Source organism: Schistosoma haematobium, chromosome ZW (genome assembly GCF_000699445.3).
Source record: "Schistosoma haematobium chromosome ZW, whole genome shotgun sequence".
NCBI lineage: Eukaryota > Metazoa > Platyhelminthes > Trematoda > Strigeidida > Schistosomatidae > Schistosoma > Schistosoma haematobium.
Window position 1 is genome coordinate 76,591,214 of NC_067195.1, and position 27,186 is coordinate 76,618,399.

General features: G+C 37.3%; 1 protein-coding gene across 1 annotated transcript; it reads left to right on the forward strand.

Moving 5' to 3' along the window:
• The first annotated feature begins 4,963 nt into the window (after nt 1-4,963).
• TCTN1_5 (Tectonic-1) lies at nt 4,964-27,141 on the forward strand. Its single transcript, XM_051212339.1, has 11 exons — nt 4,964-5,064; nt 5,101-5,215; nt 5,245-5,354; nt 5,385-5,479; nt 5,526-5,619; nt 9,348-9,649; nt 11,259-11,375; nt 14,160-14,455; nt 19,458-19,661; nt 22,447-22,576; nt 25,505-27,141. Exons 1-11 carry the CDS (start codon nt 4,995-4,997, stop codon nt 25,598-25,600), a joined length of 1,629 nt encoding a protein of 542 aa, XP_051072515.1. The 5' UTR covers nt 4,964-4,994; the 3' UTR covers nt 25,601-27,141.
• Nucleotides 27,142-27,186: the final 45 nt, after the last annotated feature.

Sequence of the window (27,186 nt, forward strand, 5' to 3'; positions counted from 1 at the left end):
CGTAGTTTAAGTGTTGTGGACGATAACTCGTGCTGAAGATCAGTGTTTTCTTTTGGAAGCTCGGCGAGTTTAAGAAGGTCGATTCCTTGGAAACTGTTCAAAGAAGTTATGCGAGATAAGGCGTCTGCAACTACATTGTTTGCTCTAGAGATGTGTTGAACATCTGAAGTAAACTGCGAAATGTAGTCCAGTTGTCGAGACTCACGGGGAGAGTACTTGTCAGAAGGAGAGCTTAACGAGAAAGTGAGCGGTTTATGGTCCGTGAAAAGAGTGAATTCACGGCCTTCGATGTAGTGTCGGAAATGCCGTACAGCACAATACATAGCTACGAGTTCCCTACCGAATGTACTGTACCTCGATTCGGTGTCTAGCAACCTTCTAGAGAAAAATGCCAAGGGTTGCCAAGAGTTGTTAACCCATTGTTGTAAGACGCCTCCGATTGCCGAGTCGGATGCGTCTACTGCGATGCTAATGGGTGCTCGGGTGTCCTGATGTGCGAGCATTGTTGCTTTAGCAATCAGTTCCTTAACTGTGGAGAATGCTTTTCGTGCGGTGTCGTCCAAATTAATGGATTTCGCATTTCCACGAAGTTGGTCGGTCAGAGGTTTCATGAGTAATGCGCATTTGGGTATGAAACGTCCATAGAAACTTACGAGGCTGTTAAACGTGCGTAATTGCTTGACGGTGGTCGGTTCTGGGTAATCCAGAATGGCCGCCACTTTGATTCTAAGGGGTCGGATACCTTGAGCATCGATAGTGTGTCCCAGAAAGTCTAATGATTCGGTTCCGAATTGGCATTTCTGAGTGTTAGTCGAATATGGATAAACTATTGATTACCTGTGACTTACAACCAATGGGAGAATAGATTACAGATTGATTGATGTGCAGACACGCGCACAACCAGACTCACGCAGAAGTTTACATAGTGGATTAAGTATCTAAATTACAATGAGTAGACAAGTAATACCATAGTTCAATGGGCTTACTAAAACTATACACAATACAATACGCGGTCCACACAGACACACACGCATATGCATAGGCACATTCACATCCACATGCACTATCAACATCGAATCAGATCACACGGTCACAACACCTGATCGAAACCATCTCATTCTCACTCACTCACTCACTCTCTCACTCACTCACTCACTCACTCATCGTCTCACTTAATTACTCATCACCATACATCACAGTAGTACCATACTGTGAGACTATCGAATCGTAATTTTCGGTGCTTTCTCGTGACAGCTTCATATCAATTCTTATTTCTGCTATTAGGTATTTTTGCAATAATACCGGCAGCCAAAACATTATAGCTCTACACAAGAGGTAATAATGCTATCTTAGCTTGGTCTCTGGTAAATTCTTCACATAATTATACCTCTTCCGCATGATTATGATTTGTTTCCTGCAATATAATCATCAAGTGGCTAAAATATATAACTAGAAGGTGATATTAACATCTTGGTATGTGTTATTATCATCTGTAGCATATACATAATATTTACAACACTCGATACACCTAATGTTTTCACTATCAACCTATTTCTGTCATGAAAGTCGAAAAAAACAGTGAAAATCAGCCGAAATTGTGATAAAGACGGGAAAAACGATAAGTCTTAACATGGTATCGTTAGTTGTAACGCAGTTTTGGTAGCCTTGACGACTATAAAATTTTTATGACGATATATACCTGAATCATGATATTTCATATAAAAATAAAAGATTTGTTTACCATCAGTGTATACCTAAGTAGAAATAATTGCTAGTCTGCGATGCAAACACGAAAAAACTATTATAGCAACACCTGAATAATGAATTTTCAAGGACTTCGCGATACCATGTAACGCAAAATGAAAAACCCCGTTTTACCTAATTATGAAAACGGAAAATAGACTTTCAAATTTATTCATAATTAATTCCGAAATTTGGTTGTGCACAAAGCAGAAATGAAAAAGTAGCGCAAAAAGTGTCGCGATACCCCTGGAGCGCTGCCGTACAAAAATCACTGCCGTTTTTGAAACGAGCGCGTAAGTAAATTGAATAGTGATGCTATACTTTTCCCATTAAGAACACATGAGGAGTTGCGTTCTTTAGAGGCAGCTTTAGAAAATCAAAAATACCGAGATCATTTCGTAAGTTGTAAAAGGTGTTTGGATAAATTTTAGGTGGCAAGATTATGCAACCTAATGTGTGACAATACTCGGAAATCAGCTAAAGCTTGTCTTCAATACGTCCTGTCGCCGGAGCTCGCGAACACTTACACTTTGCACGGAACCAGGAGGAAATTCGGGATTAGTAAACACAAATTTTACTCCACGGTTCAAAGTAAGTCCACATTACTGTATCAACATATTTGTAAGTGCTTTGTGTTCACGTTTCCGGAGTGCAGCCTGTTCGGAAAAGGAGATCACGCACGCCATGGCCACAGCAAGCCAGGCCTTCTTGCATGACGCAAGAGATAAAGTGCATAAACGTGGATGGCGATCCAAAGAAAGGGTGAGCTAAAACTACGTAATATGTTTGTTATAATACATATGTTAACTTTGTCCCACATTGTTCCTACTCTTTTGTATATTGTTTAATACTACTTAATAAAATTCAGTAGTCATTTGTATTGCCAATAACTGAAGTTCAATTTGGGGATTTCCCCAAAATTCGCAGGATGTTAATTATCATTGTATTTATCACTATAATCACTGTACTTTAATTACTGTAACAGCTTATTACTTTGTGATCAATATTCAAAGTGATATAACTTGTCTCTTTTATGTTTCCCTTGCAGCTGGCTTCGCAGGCTTTATCGGACGTAACTGTAAGTTCTTTTTTCGCATTATTAAGAACATTGTTATACTGTTGGTACATCATCAACCTTTCACATATCTTGACACGTTATTATACACTAAAAATGATTTATTTATTTATTTTTTAGAACATTATCAATGACAGTTCTACGTCTAAGTAAGGTGTTGCTGTTACAACGCAATGAAAAACTTTGTATAAATGAATCATTTGTAATTTATTAACTGTAATAAACATTTATATATTTCATAAATCAGTCTTTTGATAATCCCGATAAATCGGTTAACACTAGGTTTCATTAGCAATGCGCGATTGACGAAAAGTAATAAAACATCCCAGTAAGAAATGTACGTAAGCATTCTCCCTAGGTCTTCCGTGATGTCGATAGGCTTTCGTGAAGCTTTTGCGTTAAAAGTTTTCCAGGAAAACCTAAAGATTTGTGGAAGCTTCCCCAAAATGATATAACTATCGTGTCCGTTTCCCTTTCACCTGGCTTCGCAGGGGATTTCCCCAAAGTTCCCCAGGTCTGCGGAAATTTTGGGTTTTTTTTTCTCATTTCCCCAAAATTTATTATAGCGGCTTCCCCAAAATTTCTCAAAAATGGACTAAATTTTCCCCAAAGTTGGGAGCCTGGGGCAGTATTTAGTATGAATTCATACTGAAGACAACAGGCAGTTGTTCATAGAAACACAGTTTACAGTACAACAAACGTTTCTTCAGCAAAATCATGCACTGACAGTCTATTTGGAAACAATCAACTATGTGAATAAACTCACTATGACTTGAGATATCATCCCAGCGTGCAATGGTCGTACAGTGTAACGCAGTCGGACGTGGCAAATAAAAAGTAAAAACAGAGCAAAATTAACTACGCAATCTAGTTATTCAATTAAAAATACATTATGAAATGACAAAATCTGTGGTTACTTGAAAGCACAGATGACCCTGTGCGATACATTAAGTTTACATGGTTGCGTTGAGGATAAGATCATCCCAATTGGTAGGAGCTTAAGGGCATGACTGATAGTGAATGAATAATGGAAGCAGGGAAACCATGTGTTTCATCATCTGAGAGTCCGTTATATTCATGACTAGTCTGGATATTAGATGGTCTGTAATAAAAGTCCTTAGTGCTGGGTGAGAATTATTACCCATATCGTGAAGTGATTTGAGTGACTGAACTTTACATTCATTTTAGTGAAGTAGTAGTTCATTGGGATGTTTTCTAAGATGCACGATCCCACACTTGTCGTGGTTAGATGGCAGTTAAAATTTTCGCCACAGGTGATAAGGTTCTTAGGGCCACTTTGAATCTGGGACACACTTTCAACTAGAGCCATAGGCTTAAACATGTATACTGTTTTCAGATCATTGGCGTATAAATATGGTCTCTCAAATTTTATGATGGAATCATTTCTGCAAAGTGATACAGAGATAAATAGGTGTAGCATATGTGAAGTGCCTTTACTCGTAGTCCGGTCTCATTTGGATCTTTGGGTGACAGTGGGTCATGATCTCAAGACCACGGCCAACTGTCGGGAGATTGCAGCCAAGGGGTTAAGAGCCATATAGGCTTTAATACGGACATTTACTCACTTAATTAATACCGTATTCACCATAGCATACACAACCTTAGTGAAAACTAAGCTAGAAAACTGCGTTCAATTTGCAAGCCCCTTCTTGATGACTCGGATACCTTGAAAAACGTACAGAAGGCAGCTACCCGTGCAACTTTAGAACTCCAAGGTTTACCATAAGGGGAAAAGCTAAACCTTTTTACTCTGTCCTACCGCAACTTGAGGTGATCTGATTTTGTTGTATGGAATATCAATAAATGATTATGAATCCAATATATACTCCCTTTTTATTCCCCCTAGATCTGGACATCTCAGAGGACATAGCTGGAAATCAAAAAATCTAAGAACGGACAAAAATGCCCGTGGCGTTAAGGTTTTCACACTGAGTCATCAATTCTTGGAGTCTGTTACCCGAAGCAGTGATGTTCGCCTCTTCACTTGACTCATTCAAGGAAATATTAGACACTCTCGGAAGCTCACTACAACAAAGAATGGCAAAAAACGCAGGCTTTCTGTTCTCAATACAGAAATACAAAAGCTCCTTTTATCTCTTTCAGGACCTTTTTAACCATTCCAACTTCAAGGTCGTTGCTAGTCTAGCATTCAACAATGATGACCCAGACACCAGTCTTATTACTTATTTGCTTCATAATAAATTTTATTCAGTCAACTGTGAACGGTACTCACCATTCATAAAGTTTCGTTATGTATAAAGATAGAGCATGCTTGTGTGATATCAGGCCATTGGTTTGTGACAAGTTCTGTCAATGTGACGCAGACTGCTTTAGTGATAAAAATAACTCGTTTTCCTCCTACATCTCTTTACAGAGGTAACTAACATCTTAACTTAATTTTGTAGAGAATCTTATGGTTCGAAATGGTGCATTCCAAAGGCACTTCATTTTTTATCAAATGCAGAATTTACTAGGAGTCAGGACAGTGAAACTATTTGTTTTTCCGATATAAACTGTAAGAATTACAGTAAATTATAAATAAAAGATTTGAGAGGGAACTACCTGCAGTTAAGTCGCGGTGCTGGTCAGTTTGGGATGAATTCTATTTCAGTGACTACTTTAAATTCGATAAACGGTTGTGTAATGTATTAAGTCCATAAGATATTTAGCTGCTGTTTTCTTATAGGCAGAAGACGATTTATGCTTAATCTATAGAAACAAGATACTTGAACGTTTCACATTACCGAGTGGTTCGGGATGTCACGTAGAGTTTTCACCAAGTAAGCCCTTTTTATCTTCCATGTACTAGGGACATTTTCGTATATTTCGTGTATTTGTTGAACTCTTTTTGACTCATATTTTTTGGTTTTGAACCACTGGAGAAACCTAAGCTCTATCCCTGCTTTTCTGACTTGAAAATTCCAATTACTCGAGTTACCCGGTGTTGGCTCTTAGGTTAGTTTGTTCCTCACCTTAGTTTCAATTTGGAAAGGACAGGAGGCTTGATGGTCTGTGTTAGTCCTGGCAATGGTGGTCTCTCAGTTGATCCAACTTTCTTTTGAAAGAGTCAACGGACGGAGCCTCAACCACGTGCTAAGGTAATGAATTCCACTCGTTGATGATTCGATGGGAAAGTCGATAGTCAACAGACAAGTAATTTGTCCTGGGTTTGTGAACTGATTTGGAGTGTCCTCGTAAATTTTTTCTCTTGCAAGACGAGAAAAACGAGAGCATATGAGGTGCGAATTCATCACTAAGCAATTTGGAAACTGTAATCAAGTCGCCTCTAGTTCTTCGATGTGACAACGGGAATAAGTTTAGCTTGGTCATTCGAGCATCATACGGGAGCTTCGCTATTCCGGGAATCAGCTTAGCTACTGTTCTTTGAACCTTCTCCAAAAGCTCACTGTCTTTTTTAGGCAGGGGCTAGCCGCCTGTATGCAGTACTCAAGTTTAGGAAGTACGAACACTGTATATAGAGTCAAAAGCGGTTTAGCGTCGACATGAATAAAAGCCCTACGTGTTGACCATAAGGTTCTAAAACCTTTGGAGGCTATTGCACGGCAATGTGCATTAGTCTTTAAGTCTTGGCTAACGATGACTTCTGAGTCACTGTGTGTCTGGACAGCAGTTAGCTCAGTGTTATTAATCGTGTATGTGTCTGTATCTTGATAACCAATATGCATTACAATACACTTGGAAGTATTTATTGGCAACTGCCAGGTTTGAGACCATTCAGATAATTTCTCCAGGTCATTTTGGAGTTCTAAGCTATCAGCCTTAATTCGTGTCGCTCTCCATATCTTTACATCGTCAGCATATAGCAAGACCGATGATGATAGGAGACGAGGAAGGTCATTTACATACAAGAAGAGTAATGCTGGCTACAACACTGTACCCTGAGGCACCCCACTAAGCACAGTTCCCCAGCTAGATAACTTTGAGTTCACCCTTACTCTTTGTTGACGCCCAACTAAGAAGTCTTTTATCCACATCAATAAATTACCTCCAATCCCGATATGTCTTAACTTATATAACAGCCGGTTGTGCGGAACTTCGTCAAAAGCTTTGCTGAAGTCAAAGTATGCTACGTCTACAGATAACTTTTGGTCCTTAAGAGTGTAGCAGCTTTCACGAGCTACCAATAAGTTAGTGAGAAAAGAATAACCTATTCTGAAACTGTGTCGCTTCTCCGAAAGGATCCGGTTTTCACCAACTTACTTAAGCAGCTCCTTCCGAATAATCTTTTCTAAGATTTTAACAACCACACTAGATAGGCTAACGGGTCGGTAATTCTCAGGTTTGAGTTTCGTACCTGTTTTGAAGACAGGACTTACTATGGCGTTTTTCCAGTCTTTTGGTAAACGACCCTGGGTTACTGATAGATTAAAGCATATACTTAAGGGGTTCGCGACAAAGTTAGCTGATTCCTTTGGTAGCCTAGGGTGTAATTCATCGGGCCCCGTGAATTTACCTATGTCAAGCTTACTTATTAGACCAAAGATATCGAGTTCTTTAATGGTCACGCTGTCCAGTGTGTGTATGGGGGGATTTGTATGGACTGATGGGGTATTTCTATGGTACATACATTGCTAAAGCAGTTTGAGAATACTTGAGCCTTACCAAAGTCGTCCTCCACTAATGATGAGGCAGTAGCTTTCTGTAGGTTACTTCGATCGGTGGTTCGAAATTCTTATTAAGAATACGTGTTTTTCTTTGCTCTGCATGACTCAAATTCGATGAGATCCTTGAAATATCACTACTTATCTTCGGAGAGTTGTTCTTGTCATTTATAATCCCTCTGACACTTATAATTAAGCCCGTAAGACCGCCTAATGGGACAAAATTTTTCTAGCTTGACTTCGTCACGCGTGTATGCAAATTGTAAATTATCGATGATTCCAATCCTCATAGTACCAGCGACTGAAAATTTACCACGTGGAAAGATGAACTCATAGAATTTTAACCTTGGTATATCTCAAGCCTAGATACTTTTGTAAAAACCTCTGTCCAGTATTTCTGTGGAAACTATGTTGTTTGTTGGTCCGAATGCGGCTATTATGTTTTTGAATGAGGGTTTTATTTAGAGATAAGTTAGTAGAATGACTGAAGTGATAATAAGGGGATAGTACTTAGTTTTTTACTAGTATTAAATTTCACCATTAATGTTATCATTTCTAGATAAGACATATAATGTGTTGTCACAACAGGTTTCGCCAGTTATTTTCATGAAAATGTAGGATCGCCACTTATTCTGTAAGAAAATTCAAGGAAAAATATAAATTCATCTACATGCGCCTCAGACTGAAGGATTAATCCTCACTAACTGTATTCGTTCCGTAAAAGTAGGGACTGACGGTTACCTCTGAAGAATTACTAATCAAGTAAATATTTAAAGGGAATATAGTATTAGTATAAATTACTCAGACACAAACATTAAGAATTCATGGTAAAGTTTACCCAGTTACACCATTCTTGACCTATATTGTGTTATTGGTCCAAACATCAAGTATTTCTAAGCATTTGATCACAGATACTTTTTGAGCGCTACAAGAGTTTGTTGGAATCAATCACTGAAAAGATGGTTTTCACCATACAGTTGAATTAAATGATGAAAGATCCTTTATGTCCGAACAAAAAATAAATGAATGATAGCTGCTAGAAATTATTTATGAACTATTATTACATATATAATTATTGAATAAATACTGAGCAACCAGATTATATATATATATATATATATATATATATATATATATATTCTTAATCTTTTTTATCATAAGCTTTCATTTGGCCCATTGGTTACTGTCACACGATAAACCATTCTCACTTCATTCCCGATCTATTATTTACAGTCTTCAATACTCACAGCCACTTCTTTTTTATTCTGCATAATTATTATTTTTCACCGTATGGTGTGATGTGGTCTGGTCTGCTCGCAAATAGGCTACGTATGTCTGCAATATACGATTCACACAGCAGGGGCTGATAATGTGTTGTGGACTGAATAGGCTGTGCTAGTTGAAAAGTTGATATACAGAGGACCAATAAGCACTCAGCGTTGACCATAGGTTGCTCGTGCTGGTTAATGCATCATTGGTTTAGCACAGGGACAAGGTCTTAAAAATCGGTATTCTGATTGGCAATTTTGCCATTTGATATTCACCGAGCCATAGTACATAACAAGAACTTAAATTATGTGATTAAAAACCAGTTTCATAGCTTTTAGCGTATTTAACCTTCGTAATCTTCGGAATCTTGAGTTCATTTTGAATTGGCAAACTTTCCGTCCCTAAACTTTATTCGACTTTTCCAAGCCGTTTCTTAAATGCTTAGGCCATCATTAGTACCACCACTATTTCTGTATTACAACTTTGCATCTTCTCTTTTTTTGGATGTAAGTTGTGTAAATTCAAGTTTATGCATACCTGTTTATAACCAATTAACTGACCAAAAATGTCTGAATTGTGAGAAATATTTTGAATTATGACTTAAAAATTTATTTTAGAATTCCTAAACAACATAACAACCAAGTGCACTCGCACGTTGAGTTTTAACGATAATGGTTCAAGTTGCACACAACTGCCAAGTGTCTTAATGTACACAGATGGATTAAAGTTTTTACGACTGCCGATATCAAAGCTTTTTAAAAACAAGAGCATTCCTTTGGAAGCAGTTATGGCCAGTAATAATACGATTTCAATTTGTTCATCTATTTGTAAGAACTTAAACAATGACGTAATACCCTGTCCAACATCTCCATCCTCACTTGATTCAACCAGCCAAGCGTGTATGTATGCAATCATGGGAGTAAGTTACCAGTCATGATGTGTATTTGCTTCTTATCATTGTTTTTCACAAATGACATATATTTTAAGGTCGAAACTGACTTGCCAATTGTTCTCTGACTACAAAAAACTAAAACTCCTTCCTATAAAAATTTCTATATTCTGTAGAAATCTTGGATATTGAATGATTGATATATGTTAAAGTAAAAGATGATGTATCATTCACCTTTCCTCTTCAGTCGTATGCTATATCATGAGCATTTCTGTCCGACAATTTGTTACTTAACTGAATAAAATCGGCGGGAAGTCCTGTATTTGCGTCAATTTGTGTGAATTGACGCTCAATACCTGGGAATCTATTTAATCTTTAGGAGATAGATGTTATGTCCCGATAAGCATAATGAATGGTAACTGTCGTAATCTATTTCTGGACTAATACTATGCGTATATTTTTATTGTATAATTATTAAGTAACTAAACTATTCATATTCGTGTTCCTCTTATCATAAGCCTTATTTTGGCCTATGCACTATTATTATACGATTTACCGTTCTTGAGTTATGTCCAGTCTATCAATTACTATCTCCCTTATTCACAGCCACATTTGGCTAAATCTTCTACAAATGTTGTTCCCCATTTTATGGTACGATGTGGTCTGTTTGGTTTGCATATAAACCCAGTATGTTTGAAATAAATGATTGATATCACAGAGACGGTGTTCTGGACTTAACTGGCTGGGCTAGGCAGGACCGATAAGTACTCTAGACTGCTCGCACGGGTTTTATGCGTCATTGGTCTGGTCGATAATTCGCTGCTCTCTAACTGGCGGTATTATCACGTCATACATTAGCAGGGTGCTCAGGCCACAAGTTATGACAATTGGCGACGGGGTGAAAACGAAAAAACTAAGGACACAAAACCACAAGTTATAACAATAGATGTATTATATAGTGCTTAAATCTGTATCATCCAGAGTTACAGTCAGTGACATCAAAATTGGTATAATTTGGCCGCAATAGTCTCCTATAGGGCGAACTAAGTTATCTCTAGATAGCAGTCATTATCGTATCATCTAGATTTTAGTAACGCCGAATTTTTATCTAGTGAGTTTCGTCATGGATACTAGCCAGATCTCATTGGGGAACGAACATCTCTAACGTTTGAGATATCTCTTACTGAACAGTGATGGCTCATACAGCTTCTTACCTTCGTCCGCTCAAAATAAACAACACAATGCATTATCACATCTACTCACTTGGTGTATTGACCAAATTATATCTTGTTCGATAGATTTGATTAGCAATATGAACTAGACAAACAAGACGTCCACCATTGCTGAATGGTTGTGTTATGACAACAAGTGAAATGATCATCCTAGATTATATATTATGTAGTGTGGGGATATTTTTAAACTTTCATAATTTACTCCACCGATTGATTTTAGTTAGAGAACCAGTGAAAACCAGGAAACATTGGACAGCTGTCACATTCTAGTGTGATACTTTTCAAATGTACAACAATCTTGTTCTATAATAGCGTGATATTACTGGTATATTTGTATAAATTATGTATAGTGGAGTAAATTTATAATGCGATTTTTATTTCTATGCTATTTTGTTTTCTAAATCAAGGTGAAGTTTAGTATTATTTATAATGAAAATGGTATAACAGACATCTCAGTTGAATTTACCATTACAAATGTCACAACTACAAAATTTAATCAGTTTCACACAGTACAATTTATTGAAGTAAGTTCTAATGAATATTCTGCTTAAACGTTAATTAATAATTACAATTAAGAATACTGTCTGACTGACAGTAGGTATGAATTATGTTTTATAATCAAGTCTGGCGAGACTATAATTTATAGACGAACCAGTCAGGTATAAGACAACATGTATCGGAATTCGGCGCGAAATTCACTCAAACATTTGGTTAGGTAGAGTCTTAACGTTATAGCTGATGTCAGTTCGTAATGAGAACCCTAAATCTAGTTCCTAACCTTGACCATCAACTGTAAATCATAATTCGAATTCCTCACACTAATTTATAACCCTCATTTGGTCCTAGTTATCAGGTGGACACTCTCAAGGTCAGTCTAGCGTCGCTCAAAGGTCATCCATAAATTGTAGTCTCACCGTCAAGTGAATCATTAAAACTGTATCATTCAATCAATTATTCTTTAAAAGACATCTCATCATGTTTACTGCTATGTACCAATTAATATGTGCATAAGTATGTCATTTTGAACTTTAAGAAAACTGCTGATTTTGGTGTTCAGTCTTTTAATAACAGTCCATTTTTTGCACTAATAGATTAGTATGGTGAACAGGTGTTATTTGATTATCATTATGCTACCATCTATTAATCAGGATTTCCGTCTGCTATAATTTATCTTATTATGACCTAACTACTCCTATTGCTTAGTACTCCTGGATACTTCACTTGAAAAGTCACCAAATCAGAACACGGTTGAACAGGAACGTACTTATATGTTTCAAAGCTTAATACTTTGGCAAACAAGCTTGAATTTCACTCATATTTTGATGTTAAAAATCGGATAAGATTCGTTAGATAAAACTATGTAAAATTAATTATGAAGATGTAAAATCTGCTTTTTGGGATAAAAATAGGTGATTTGATGACTACCAACGATAAGTTTCCAGTTTAGCGTAATTTGGAGGTGACCTCTCTAGCAACTTGACATTAACTAGAGAAACATTTAAAACTAAAAATCACCGAAAAGCTGATTTATTCTATCGATGTCATGGCTTCATTTATTTAGATGTCTCCAGGCTAAAGCTCCTTGTTTTTTTTTTCAATAAATTTCCAGTTAACATTGACTTGCTGAGAAAACCATCTTGGTGAAGTTTCGTTCACTGAGCTGGACGGTTTTATCAAGAAGCTTTCAATTTATTTCTAAACATCATCAGCATAAACTTCGCACAGAAGTGGCCTATTTGAATTTCTTCATACATGATTAACAGTTTATTTTGTTCACATAAAAAAAATTATTGGTGAACGAAGGCTTCACAACTAAACCACTCAGCTCAGAAATCAAGGCAACACCATCATCTTTCTAAGCTACAAATCTTCTCTAGAATTAATCCCAAGTTAAAATGATTTAAGTAAAAACAGTGTTATTGTTAAACCTAATGATGTCAGATTTACAGTTTACCGACCCAATCGTTGAGTTTCTGTTATTGTAGAGGAAGAAAGAGAAAGGTGAAATACACTGGTTGTAGTCGAATCTTGTTTTCATAGAATGTAAAAGCAGGTTTCAGTATGGTTCCTAACGGAAGGGAAATAAGGGCGAAACTCTAATTTATGGACGACCTTTGAACGAATCTTCAGTGACCTTGAGAAATATTAGCCAATCAGCAAACAGTCAGTACAGAGTAAAAATATGTTATACAAAACCAAGGAAATAAAGTGGATACACTTCTTGCACGTGGCTGAAAATCCTGTCAAGATTAGAAAGAGGTTCAGGGGTTCTAAAATCGTAATGCATGCAGTAAAGGAAATCATCCATACGGCTACAGAATAGTCGGCCTCTGGAGCCATGATAAAGTCTCAAAAACTCTTTCAGCCTCGACCACATAGCTTCAATATTGTTTATGTGCGCTCAGATTGTTGAGTGCACAAAATGCTACTTGTGGATAACGACACGATGCACATAACCAAACCTATGTAGGAGTCTGTACACTCTCCAAACATCCGTATATATTGTAGTACCTGGCTGCAGCCAGTGTTACTGGTGCTTTTATTATCCAGTTCGTGATAATTGTCGTAATTTGCCTTAGTTAGGAATTATATATGGGGTTTTCATCACGAACTGACATTAGCCAGAAATTTATTTAGCCAAATGCATGAAAGGCTTTCGCATTAAAATCCGAGATGTATTATCTTGTACCTGATTGATTCGTCCACAAATTATAGTCTCGCCGTTTTATTTGTTATAGCCGCTCAATTATCACGTTTTGTACGAAACTCCCCGTGAACCGATCGTACTTTAGCATTAAGCACTGAAGTTGGCGCTGTAACCTTGAAATCTCTAAAACGCCCCTGATTGGCTCGTCCATAAATCAGAGCCGCGCCGAAATAAGTTCTTTCTTTGAATAAGTGGTTAATTTTGGCTGTTAAACAATTATACGTTATCTATAGGTTGTGTTCATCGCGAACTCCAAGATTCTTGTTTCTATCTTCAGTGGCGCTGTGGATATGCATTAGTGAATAGTCCCATATTATGACGAAACAGCTATTCGGTGCTGTCTGATTTTCAATAGTTGTTAAACTAATATCAGTTTATCATGTAAATTATAAAGTTTAACAACCTTTACAAATGTCTTACACTAATATTAGTACCTGTCTATTAATTATTTACACTTCCACACTGTGACCAGTAGACTTCGATTAATAGTTAAGACTAGAATATTCTTGTTGAGATATTGACAGTATTAAGTCTTGTATTTTTAATTGGTAATATACAAAATGATAGATTATCTTCCTATTTACCTTGTTTTCGTATTCAGGAAAACAGTTTATCCAATACAAGTACATTAATAGCTACTGACTATCTAAGCGGAAATCTAGGTTACCTAAAAAATTATCCTATTCGAGCTGGTTATATAGAAAATAATAATAATACTACTACTCCATATATAGTAATGATATCATACCCATTAAATCCAACATTATATCCAAATGAATATGGTCGAATTAATTTTGGCTGGTGGCCTATACCGAATATTGGTGATTGTACAAATTTTGCTAGTCAAAGTAAAACAATATTATTTGGACAAAACACTTTTAGTTCCTGTGTGCTAAGGTGATGTTTTTTTCTCTTCTTTATTTATATTTGACATTTCTTATCATAATTTCAACTAAAGGTTTATCATTTTTCTAAAGTTCATAACTGGCATAATAGTTTGTTCATTGAAAACAATCAGCTTATCAACTATCATAGAGAGTAACCACATAAAGCTTGAATTCAATCTTTTAATTTCCTGTAACTTGTTATCCATCAAAACAATATCATTTTTTCTGTTATAACTTGTGCCCTGTGTTCTATGAATATATAACGTAATGATACTGCCAATAAGAGAACAGCGAATTATCGACCAGACCAATGACGCATAAAACACGTACGATCAGTCTAGAGTCTTTACCGCTCCTTCTTCCTACCTAACCAAGCCTGCTAAGTTCAGAATATCAATCTCAGCCTCTACGATATAAATCGTTTATTTCAAATATACTGGGTTTATATACTAACCAGATAGACCACATCAAACCATAAAATAGGAAACAACATTTGTACAAGATGACGCCAATGCGAATGTGGGAGATAGTAATTGATAGATTGGGCATAACCCAAGAACGGTAAATCGTATAATAATAGTTCATAGACCAAAATAAAGCTTATGATAAGAGGAACACGAATATGAATAGTTTAGTTACTTAACAATTGTACGATAAAAATATACGCATAGTATTAGTCCAGAAATGAAGACCAGCCAAATAGCAACGGAAATGAGGAGATACAACTTGGCAGTACTGGGAATCAGCGAAACCCACTGGACCCAAGCTGGACAGAAAAGGCTAGCTACGGGAGAGATGCTGCTATACTCCGGTCACGAAGAGGAAAATGCTCCACACACACAGGGAGTTGCTCTAATGCTGTCCAAAGTAGCACGAAATGCACTTGTAGGATGGGAATCCCACGGATCCAGAATCATCAAAGCATCATTCAAAACAAAGAAGGAGGGGATCTTAATGAATATTATCCAATGTTATGCACCCACCAATGATAGCAACGACGACATTAAAGATCAATTCTACGAGCGGCTGCAGTCAATCATAGAGAAATGCTCAAGAAAGGACCTCACCATTCTGATGGGAGATCTAAATGCCAAGGTCGGAATAGACAACACTGGATATGAAGATATTATGGGACGACATGGACTGGGAGAGAGGAACGAAAATGGAGAAAGATTTGCAAATTTGTGTGCATTCAACAAATTAGTCATAGGAGGCACAATATTTCCACACAAACGTATACACAAGGCTACATGGATCTCACCGGACCACACTACAGAGAACCAAATAGACCATATTTGCATCAAAAAAATTCCGAAGGACAATGGAAGATGTGAGAACCAGGAGAGGAGCTGACGTAGCTTCAGATCACCACCTAGTTGTAGCCAATTTAAAACTGAAGCTAAAAAAGAACTGGACAAGTGGACAAACAGCAATACAAAGGTTCAATACAGCCTTCCTTCGAGATACTGACAAACTCAATGAATTCAAGATAGCTCTCAACAACAGATTCCAAGCCTTTCAAGATCTACTGAAGGAAGAAGAAACTACCATGGAGGACAACTGGAAAGGCATCAAAGAAACATTGACTTCAACGTGTCAAGAGGTTCTGGGCCTAAAGAAACACCATCATAAGGAATGGATCTCTATAGAAACACTGGACAAGATCAAAGAAAGGAAGAACAAGAAGACAGCAATTAACAACAGCCGAACACGAGCAGAGAAAGTCCAAGCACAAGCTGAATACATAGAAGCAAACAAGCAAGTGAAGAGGAGCATTAGAGCCGACAGGAAGAAATACGTGGAAGAATTAGCAACGACGGCAGAAAAAGCTGCTAGAGAAGGAAATATGAAACAGCTCTACGATACAACGAAGAAACTATCAGGGAAATACAGTAAACCAGAGAGGCCGGTCAAAGACAAAGAAGGCAAGCCAATCACTGAAATTCAACAACAGCGAAACAGATGGGTAGAATACTTCGAGGAACTCCTGAATAGGCCGGCTCCAATGAATCCACCGAACATCGAAGCAGCACACACAGATCTTCCTATAGATGTCAACCCACCAACGACGGAAGAAATTAGAATGGCCGTCAGACAAATCAAGAACGGGAAAGCAGCAGGACCCGACAACATACCAGCTGAAGCACTGAAATCAGACGTCGAAGTAACCACAAGCATGCTTTACCCTCTATTCAAAAAGATTTGGGAGGAGGAACAAGTGCCAATGGACTGGAAAGAAGGACACCTCATCAAGATTCCAAAGAAAGGAGATCTGAGCAAATGTGAAAACTACAGAGGCATTACACTACTGTCAATACCAGGGAAAGTCTTCAACAGGGTGTTGCTGAACCGGATGAAGGATGCAGTAGATGCCCAACTTCGAGATCAACAAGCTGGATTCCGAAAGGATCGGTCGTGCACAGACCAAATTGCAACACTACGGATCATCGTCGAACAATCAGTTGAGTGGAACTCGTCACTATACATCAACTTCATTGATTATGAAAAGGCATTCGACAGTGTAGATAGGAGGACATTATGGAAACTTCTTCGACACTACGGAGTTCCTGAGAAGATTGTCAATATTATCCGGAACTCATACGACGGACTACAGTGCAAAGTAGTGCATGGAGGACAGCTGACAGATGCATTCCAAGTAAAGACCGGAGTCAGACAAGGCTGTTTACTCTCTCCCTTCCTCTTTCTTCTGGTGGTCGACTGGATTATGAAGACCTCGACATCTGAAGGAAAACACGGCATACAATGGACAGCTCAGAACCAATTAGACGATCTGGACTTCGCAGATGACCTAGCCCTCCTATCACGTACACGTGAACAGATTCAGATAAAGACAGCCAATGTAGCAGCAGTCTCTGCATCAGTAGGCCTCAGCATACACAAAGGGAAAACCAAGGTCCTCAAATTCAAAGCGGAGAACAGCAATCCAATCACCCTTGATGGCGAAACTCTGGAAGATGTAGAATCCTTCACATATCTGGGAAGCATCGTCGATAGACATGGAGGTTCAGATGCAGACGTAAAGGCGAGGATTGGCAAAGCAAGGGCCGCATTCCTACAATTGAAGAACATATGGAACTCAAAACAACTTTCAACCAATATCAAAGTGAGAATCTTCAATACGAACGTCAAGGCAATTCTACTGTATGGAGCTGAAACTTGGAGAACTACAACAACCACAATCAAGAAAGTACAAGTATTTATAAATAGCTGTCTACGCAAGATACTCAACATCCATTGGCCGGATACCATCAGCAATAGCCTTCTGTGGGAGAGAACAAACCAACTTCCAGCTGAAGAGGAAATTAGGAAAAGACGATGGAAATGGATAAGACATACATTACGCAAATCGTCAAACTGCATCACGAGGCAAGCTCTAACTTGGAATCCTGAAGGGAAGCGGAAAAGAGGAAGGCCAAAGAACACATTACGTCGGATAATAGAAGCAGATATGAAAAGGATGAATTACAACTGGAAGGAGCTGGAAAGGATTGCCCAGGACAGGGTTGGATGGAGAATGCTGGTGAGCGACCTATGCTCCTTCACGAGGAGTAACAGGTGTAAGTAAGTAAGTAATTAGTCCAGAAATAGATCCCAACAGTTACCATTCATTATTCTCATAGGGATGCAACAATTTCTAATACAAAAGTTGTAACTACTGTCAATAAACGAGTAAATAATGAACTCTTTAAACTGTTAATCTAAATAGGATTACGAACCCCATCAGAACACTTTCCTGTCTTTATGTAAATCACTCAGATGAATTGAACATTTTAATGAAACTAGAGTGAAAAATAACTATTCGACATTGAAAGAAAGTTGAGTAACATGGAGAATTGATCAAAGTTAGAAAGATTAACCAATCAGTGCCGTATCGATGGTCCGATGTCATATGGTGTCATGGATGCGCATTGTTAAAGAGTCTCATATAAAAATGAAAAAGCTGTCTAATCCTTCCCGGTTCTAGGTGGTTGTCTAAGATTTATCTTCAATGTAGATTGAAACAAGTAAATTGTCTAATCCTTTAATAATCACTCATTTGTATTACTACGGTGGTAGAATTTGAAAATCTAGTTCGAGTCACTGAATTTAAACCAGCTACCAGAATATACACCATAAGAAGTATTAATTCACTAACCAATTCAAATATGTCCTATTGATGAGTGTCAGCTGACGCGAAACACCAGATCCAGCACTTTGTAAAAGTGACTTTCAATAGCCAGAAGTACTGACAGAAATATTGATAAGAGCCAATAAAATTCCCTGTTGACTAAATATTTGCTGAGGAATTCTAAGCTTTCTTTGAAAACAGAAATAGTAGGATTGCGCCATGACCAAGACTTAACTTCATTATAATAAATTGAGTAGATTATTAACAAGAAAAATATATTTGTCAAGTTCTGATGGGTAGAAAATTGGAAACAACCATGGATTTACAATCTAACCTTTCAGCCCAGTTAACACATCGTTAAAATGCGATCGAGTTTACTATCAGTCAATCAAACGCAGAGTCTGGCACACATATACCTGTTCAAGTTGCCATACCATATCAGTGCAGCAATATGAAATTATAGATAGATCCCATAGTAGTAGAAGTCGTGATATTACCAGTGGTAGTGGGAAAGGTTTGACATAGGCTATAACATCCAAGATAGAATAAATTTCCAGATTACAAATAAGATAATTTGATGATCGAAATCAAGGAAAAGACTAGGAGTGAATGCGTATGGGCCGATCCTGAACTATGTCACCCGAAATCTCTAGCCATTGGTTCCGATGATCATGTGGACACCAACTATGGTAGTTTGGACACTCCAACACGACCCAGTCAAATAATCAATGACTTCACTAAAGATCATGTCCAGCTATTTAACAATCAGTTCGTTGCATAACTTGTGACAATAGGGTTTAATCAATTATTTTATTGATATTTAACAACCAAATAATTTGTAAAGAAAAAGCACCTCTGTTTAACATTGGTGTTCCTTTTGTAGACTAAAGCCATTGCGGGAAAATAATTATACAAATTGTAATGAACTGGAACAAGTCATTAGTATGTCATTAAATTGTAAAAAATCACCTATTACTCATGTCGGTATTTGGGGCAATGCAGACAATAAACAGATAACAGATTGGATTAAAGCGGATGTATTCAATGAAAAAAATAACATTGTTTTTTCGAATGGAACAAAATCTTGGTAAATGAATAAACTTTTATTTTCTGAAAACTAAGTCACACTTTCTTTTTTCCTTCATAGAATTAATTTATTTGTCTTAACAACAATTACTATTACTACTTTCCGTAGGTACGGCATGTGCTTTGCACCTTCGAAGTGCAAAGTAATTTTACAAGACTCGTAAGATCCTAATCCTGCACACACCTTGTGTGATGAGCAGATAGAAGTAGTCGAGAAATTCGTGTATCTAGATAGCTGCATAAGTGCTGGTGGTGGCTTGAGTGATGAGATCAATGCACGTGTAGTGAAAGCCAGAGTGGCTTATGCCAATCTGGGCCATCTTTGGCGCCTTCGTGATGTTAGTTTTGCCGTAAAACGTCGGATGTACAACGCGTTGGTGAGAGCACTTTTGCTCTATGCTTGTGAAACCTGGACTCTCCGAGTTGAGGACGTTAGACGACTCTCTGTGTTCGATCATCGCTGTCTCCGAAGGATTGCTGACATTCAGTGGCAACACCATGTCAGTAATGCAGAGGTTCGGCATCGTGTGTTCGGGCACAGAGATGATAATTCAATTGGTGTCACCATCTTGAAACACCGACTTCGGTGGCTTGGACATGTTCTACGAATGTCGTCCCAGAGAATTCCACGTCGTGCATTGTTTGCCGACTCTGGGACTGGTTGGAAAAAGCGGAGAGGTGGTCAATGTATGACATGGTGTCGTGGTATGGAAGAAAGCTGCAAAGGGCTGGCTCGTCTTGGTCCTTCACGGCTCCCTGGTTGGGGTCCGAGAGATGGTGCAACACAGTGGCTAGAGACGTTATCAGATATGGCTCAGAATAGAAGCCAGTGGCGATCATGCTGTAACCTTCTTTTACTTTCTTCATTAAAAAAGTGGTTGTAACTTCCTTAACTGAAGGAATTCTTCTGGTTTCGCCTTTCCGTTTCCCCATTATTATTACTATTACACTACCATGCATTAAGCTGTGGTTGTTATTGTTTTTTTTTTCATTTTACACACCATCTGGTGCCCCCTTGTACCAATATTTGTGTTCAAATAAAATAAAAGAATAAAACTGACAATAAGACGTGATATGGATATACAACCTCCGTTTACTCTTATGTGATGTCATGGTACTAGACTGAAAAAAAGCTACGAACTACCAAGCCATAATATAACATTAACATGTCGTGTCATTGGCTTTTAAGTTGATTCGTTTCAATGAATCCAAATCAACTCATTAAAATTAAGGCCATTTACATGATAAATGTATTTGAAGATTTTATATGATATGGCTTACAATCGATCGCATTAGCACCAGTGCATTCATTTCTTAAATTCTTATACTAGGTTCTAATATTATCTCATACATCGTATTCTTGGATTTCGATAGTTATTTTCAGGCTTTGTTGCTATTGCTATTGTTTCAGTTTCTTTAATTTTCATTTTATGAATTTTATTGCTTTTTCTCCATTCAAGGAAATAAGAAAAGTGTAGCATGTTAGATTGGGTGAACTAGTCGGGGCGAGCTGGATCTAGGTTTCGTGCTGAATGGGACTCGTCAGTCAAGAGTAACCGTAGTTTTGACAGAACTGATGCTCTTTGTGGGATTCAAACCTGCCTCAATGTGCTTCATGATCTGAAATGTTACTATAGACTCATTCGGGGAGCCACCACTTAATAACAACTGAATATAGTGCATGCGATGTCCAGTCATTTAGGTCGGTAGCCACATTGCAATTTGATCAATAAGATTCGATCAGCACTAAATGTCTAGATGAGCATGACATTGTTCACTGTATTGGTGGTGTTTCGTCTTTTAAGCTGAGTGTTTCAGTCTTCGAGCATTCAATGTTCTTCTGAACAAAATCAACAGAAAAAATTCCGAGTAGGAGTGATTTATCAACCATAACACTGTAGCATAACTAACAATCACTATAACAATAAATATGTTTTTGTAGTATACTAATGGGTAGGAAACTACATTTCTGACGTTTTGCAACGTAATGTAAGCCACTTTACTTTGGAGAAGTGACTTACATTACATTGCAAAGCGTCAGAAATACAATTTTTCCTCACTGAGATATCACAAAAATATATTTATTATTAACTTTCTACCCAATGCTAATTCTATTTGAAACTATCAAGTCCAACCTTAGTATTAATACCTGTTAACAGTGATTTTGTTTCCAAACTATAATCAGACTAAATATCAAGTGATAATAAGGAAGGTTATCCAAAGTGTGAGAAACTCACAAGTGTAATTCTTATTATGACAAGATTCACAAGAAATAATAATCAAAAGTTCGCTGCTACAATCTGGCTTAGTATCAATTAAGGATTGTTTTCGTCCTGAAATGAAATACTTAGAAAGGATGAATTAATGTTAACTAAGAAAACGGTTATCTTCTTCTCACATGAGACTCCATTCCATCAAAGAGATATAATCCATTTGAACAACAAAAAAAAATTGGAAAGATTTGAATTTACATCCGAATGGCCCTGATAACGACCACCTTGGTAGATGCTTTCTAATTTTCTATCTTAACACTATCAGATCCAGAAAAAAATTCAAATTATAACTGTGACATTGTTATGACGTATGCCACTGTCAATGATCACGTAACAGTATCGCCAATCAAAACAATAACTTATATGACCTGGTCTCTGTGCTAAATCAATGATGAGTTAATCAGCACGAGCAATCCTGTAATCTGGTGTACACTAGTTATCAAATGGTACTAGATATTTGATTTATACCATTCTTTTCTTTAAAACAAGTCTTTGTATGGTTATTTTTTTCAGGTCATGTCAAAATATCATTATAGGTCAAACAATTAACATTTATTATGCCAGGAAAGGTAGTGTATACGATCCACAAAATCGTATTATTTCAGTGCACAAAATTTATAAACGTGGAACTATTGGATATAAAGTAAGACTATTATTATTAGTATACATTACTTTCTTCTGTATAGGACAGTGATTTGTAATATTTATTTGTGGCGCCTATTTTAAATAACTCTACAAATAAACAAACGCAACAGAGTAAAAACCCTAGTAAAATACTACTTGAATTCTCGGCACCATACGTTTCAGCCATCAAACTTAAAATGTTTTTGATAGAGGAATTCATTGGTAACTAGATAAATTTGTCGGTAGTATATTTCCCAAATTGACGATAGTCCACTTCCATTGATGATAACTGACTTACATCCGACAGAGCTTAACTCTACCATACATGACTTCTTGACAGTATTTCTGGAACTCATCTCGAAGTAAGTCCTTGGTGAGCATATTACCAGCTTTAAAGGGGTTGTAAGTCCGCATGGATGAGTAATCTAATGGCTGTCCAGTATTTTTGTTTCTCAGCAGTAACCCAGTTGAGGCGAATCCGTAAAAAATACTGTTTTAACATTTACATTCAATCATCCACTTATAATACAATGTAACTAATCACAAAATAGTACCAAGAAATACTCCAAATAAAACAAGATTCCCCCCATATAATGCAGAAAAACGGGTGAATTCGTGTTTAAAGCAAAGATAAGTGATAAACCAACGTAGAAGCACTTCAATTAAAGTTGGAATACTGGCTAGCAGTGGAATAGGGGACGCGCATTTCGTATAATTTGAGAGAAGTCGGGTGGACTTGCCTGAATCCCAGCGTATATCTATACGGTAGCTCGAATGCAGTATCTTTCGCTTCAAACGCTCATCGTACCATCGTCTGAGTCCACGTAGCCACTTCCTTATGCTTTGAGTATGAATTTCACGTAAGCTTATATCCCTCCACTATCAATGTCATGACACGCAATTAATCAGTCTCTTTCAGCATATACACATCCTGTGCTGTTACAAGTTTTTAATTAAAGTCACAGTTTTATTTATTTATTTCTTTGAAAACATAAATACTGTTACAAGGGGGCACCAAATACATATGCGCCACACAAATCTCATTTGATTTGTGTGAAGGTTGTGATACTGCTTAGGTGCCCAAACTGAAGCAGATGGTTTTCTTAGAGGGCCACATCCGGAGCCTTCGACCTAAAAGTCTGATCCACAAAGCAGTGCAGCATCGTAAGGATGCAGTCCGATGGTAGCCGGTGACCAACGACTGGTTCATATGCCATTTTCTCCCTCAGGGTACTGGGGCCCATGTGCACCAATGGTTCGGAATCATGGTTTTCCAACTCCCCTAGGTGAATCCACCAACCCGGTTAAAGAGCCGGACATTCACTTTTTGTCCTCTCGATTTTGTAAACAACACCCCCGCCACGAGAAGACAGTGAGTAGGACTTACTTGGCAGTAATTGTGTACGCGTGGCCATATGAGAGCATTTCGAGAGGGAGAGCGAACTCTCCCCACTCTCGACCGTGCCAGGGCAACTACTGTTAGCCACAGTAGTGACTACATGACTCCCATTCCCTCCTATTCGGGACTCGTCAACTGGAAAGATTCCGTAGACTTAAAGGGTATAACTATTTATGAACTCAGACAAAAACTCATTAATGAATATGTTATAAATTCTACCTTTACAATGGACAACATCTTATGTTAAATAAGCATCGAAAATGCATTTCCATAAACAATAACACTGATTCCTTGAAATTCGATAAAATCCTATCCTAAAACATAATGACAAAACGGTCAAAAATTGATTTGTTATTCTCAATTAGATCTTTAATGAATTATCTCTGGCCTGAGAAGTTATACTTGAATATGTTCGTTTCATTCCTCAATATACATTTAATTGGTTAGCTAATGTTTCTATATTCTAATAACTATTCAGCCGTAAAGCAAAACAGCTGTGAAACGTGGCTATTAACAGTTGAAGATACTCGTAAGCTACTAGTATTTGACCACAGATGCCTCAGAAATATTGCTCGCATCTGCTGGGATCATCGGGTAAGTAATAGTAAGGTTAGACGCAGGTTATTAGAGAATGATGGTAAATCAGTTGATGAGGTTGTGAATCTACATCGACTCAGATGGTTGGGCCACGTGTTACCCATGCCTGAACACCGATTACCACGACACACAATCCTGACTAGTGTTGGAGATGATTAGAAGGAAGCTAGGGGTGATCAAACCAAAATGTGGCCTCAGTGCTTAAAGTCGCTAATTTATAGCCTTAGCCATGTTGGTAGATGCAGACTACTTGGTTGGGGTCCGCGTGACTATCGTAACCAATGGTTGGAGACTCTTGGTGACATGGCTCAGAATCGGTCACAATGGCGTCGGTGTATACACTCTCTGTCTTCTCTTAAACTAAGAGATTAAAATCGCTTCATATCTTTCTTTCTATGAACTAATTCTTTCTTCCTGTACTATATCCTTATATGCAATCTTTATTTTATATATTACCACTATTGAATTACCTACTTTTATGAATCCGGTGTTCATCTTCCTGTGCTAATGAGGTATGGCAACTTGGACTGATGCATATATGTGCCTGGTCCTATGTTGTAGCTGACTGACTGATAACTAATCAGTCAATCATAGTTTAAAGTATTAATAGCATGAATAAATTATCGATTCAGTCACTTTGATCATCATTTGAGTCCGTGTAAAATAGAATATGGTATAAAAGCCTTCCGCTAACCATATTATTAACACCTTTCAATGTCAGTGTTTTTACTTCGAATTCTCCACAACCCTACATTAAAACCAAAGCTTAATAAATAAATACAAAACTAACTTGGTTCTAGCTAAAGAATTAATATTCATCAAAGTAAACAATGCTGGTCGGCGGCCTATGCTCCATTAGGAGTAATAGGCGTAAGTAAAAGTAAAGTAAACAATAAAACATTTTTTTTTTACTTTTGGAATTCTTATATGACATATTTATCTTTATTTTAGTGTCAAGGCTATGCATGTATAGACAATAGTCAATTAAACACTGAACAGAAATTCTTTATTACTACAAATGTCCTATTTCATGATTTAACCTTATAATGAATATATCCGATCAAAGCAAATGTCAACAATTTTATATAACTGTCATTATTAGTATCAGTAATATAGTAAAATTTTGATTAAATATCTTTTATTTATTGCAAAAAGGTATGTATTTCCTACACAAAAGTATAAAACATTTCTATACATCTGAATAGAATGAATTTATCAGTTATCATTAAAACTATTGTTCTAACAATCTTTGTCACAATAATAAGATATATTTCCGCTGCCGTTTGCTTCAAACGAATATCTACTTGCTTCTCCATTCATTATTGACTACTTTGAAGAGAAATGATTTAGGCACTAGTGAAGAGTAATACTATGTATTGATAAGCGATTATACTGAAATAGTGATAACGCATATTAATTTATCGGTGTATAGGGTTGTGGAGATTGTTGAGTTTAGATTGATATCATGAATGGATCAATGTTAGATCACCATTGAAAACCTGAAAGCACTGGACGGCCGTTTCGTCTAGAGGTTAAGCATTCGCGCACGAGACCGAAGGTCCTAGATTCGAGCCCTGCGTGCGGGATCATGGACGCGCACTGCTGAGGAGTCCTGTACTAAGACGGCCGTCCAGTGCTTCCAGGTTTTTAATGGTGGCCTAACATTGATCCATTCATCAATTTAAACATAGTGATTTAATTTGTAAATGATTTTAATCAGTGAATATATGATGATATACTCTTTTATTATCATCCTAACTTACTACATGTTCGCTAAACCTCTTCATTGTATACACCGAAACAATTGATAAACTACATCATACTGTAAACCATATCAATCAGAATCTTAGGAACAGTAAGTACCCCGGTACTAATTTGTATGATTCAAACTTATATGCATTAAGTACAAAACTACAATATTAATAGTATGAAACTGAGTGACTGATTTCTGACTAATTTACTATAATTTAAAGATATATATAATCCTGGGACCATCGAGTAAGTAGTGAAGTTGTTAGAAAACATGTACTAGGTAAGGATGGTAAATCAATTGATGAAGTAGTGAAACTTCATCAGTTGAGATGTCTGGGACACGTGTTACGCATGCCCAACGACCGACTGCCTCGACGTGCTATGTTCAATGGTATAGGAGTAGATTGGAAGAAAGCTAGGGGCTACCAGAGCAAAACATGGCATAAGTCCATGAAGTCACTGACATGTGAACTGAGTCATATTGGTAGGTGTAGACTACCTGGTTGGGGACCGCGAGATAATAGCAACCGATGGTTAGAGACCCTGAATGACATGGCTCAAAATGGTTTGCAATGGCGCAGGTGCATCCACTCTTTGTGTTCTCCCAAATTTTAATCTCCTGATTCCTCCTTGTCTCTTTCTTATCTTCCCGAATTTATTTCACTGCATTATACTCTTTATATAACATCTCCAAACCCTAATCTTGCCGATTACTGCTTATACTATTACTACCTCTACCGCTACGGAATTTGAATCGACAACTGCATCTCTGTGTTAAAATGGTGTGGCAACTCGAACTGATGTACGTACGTATGAAGTTCTACGTTGTTACTGACTGGCTGACTGATATATATATAATATATATATATATATATATATAT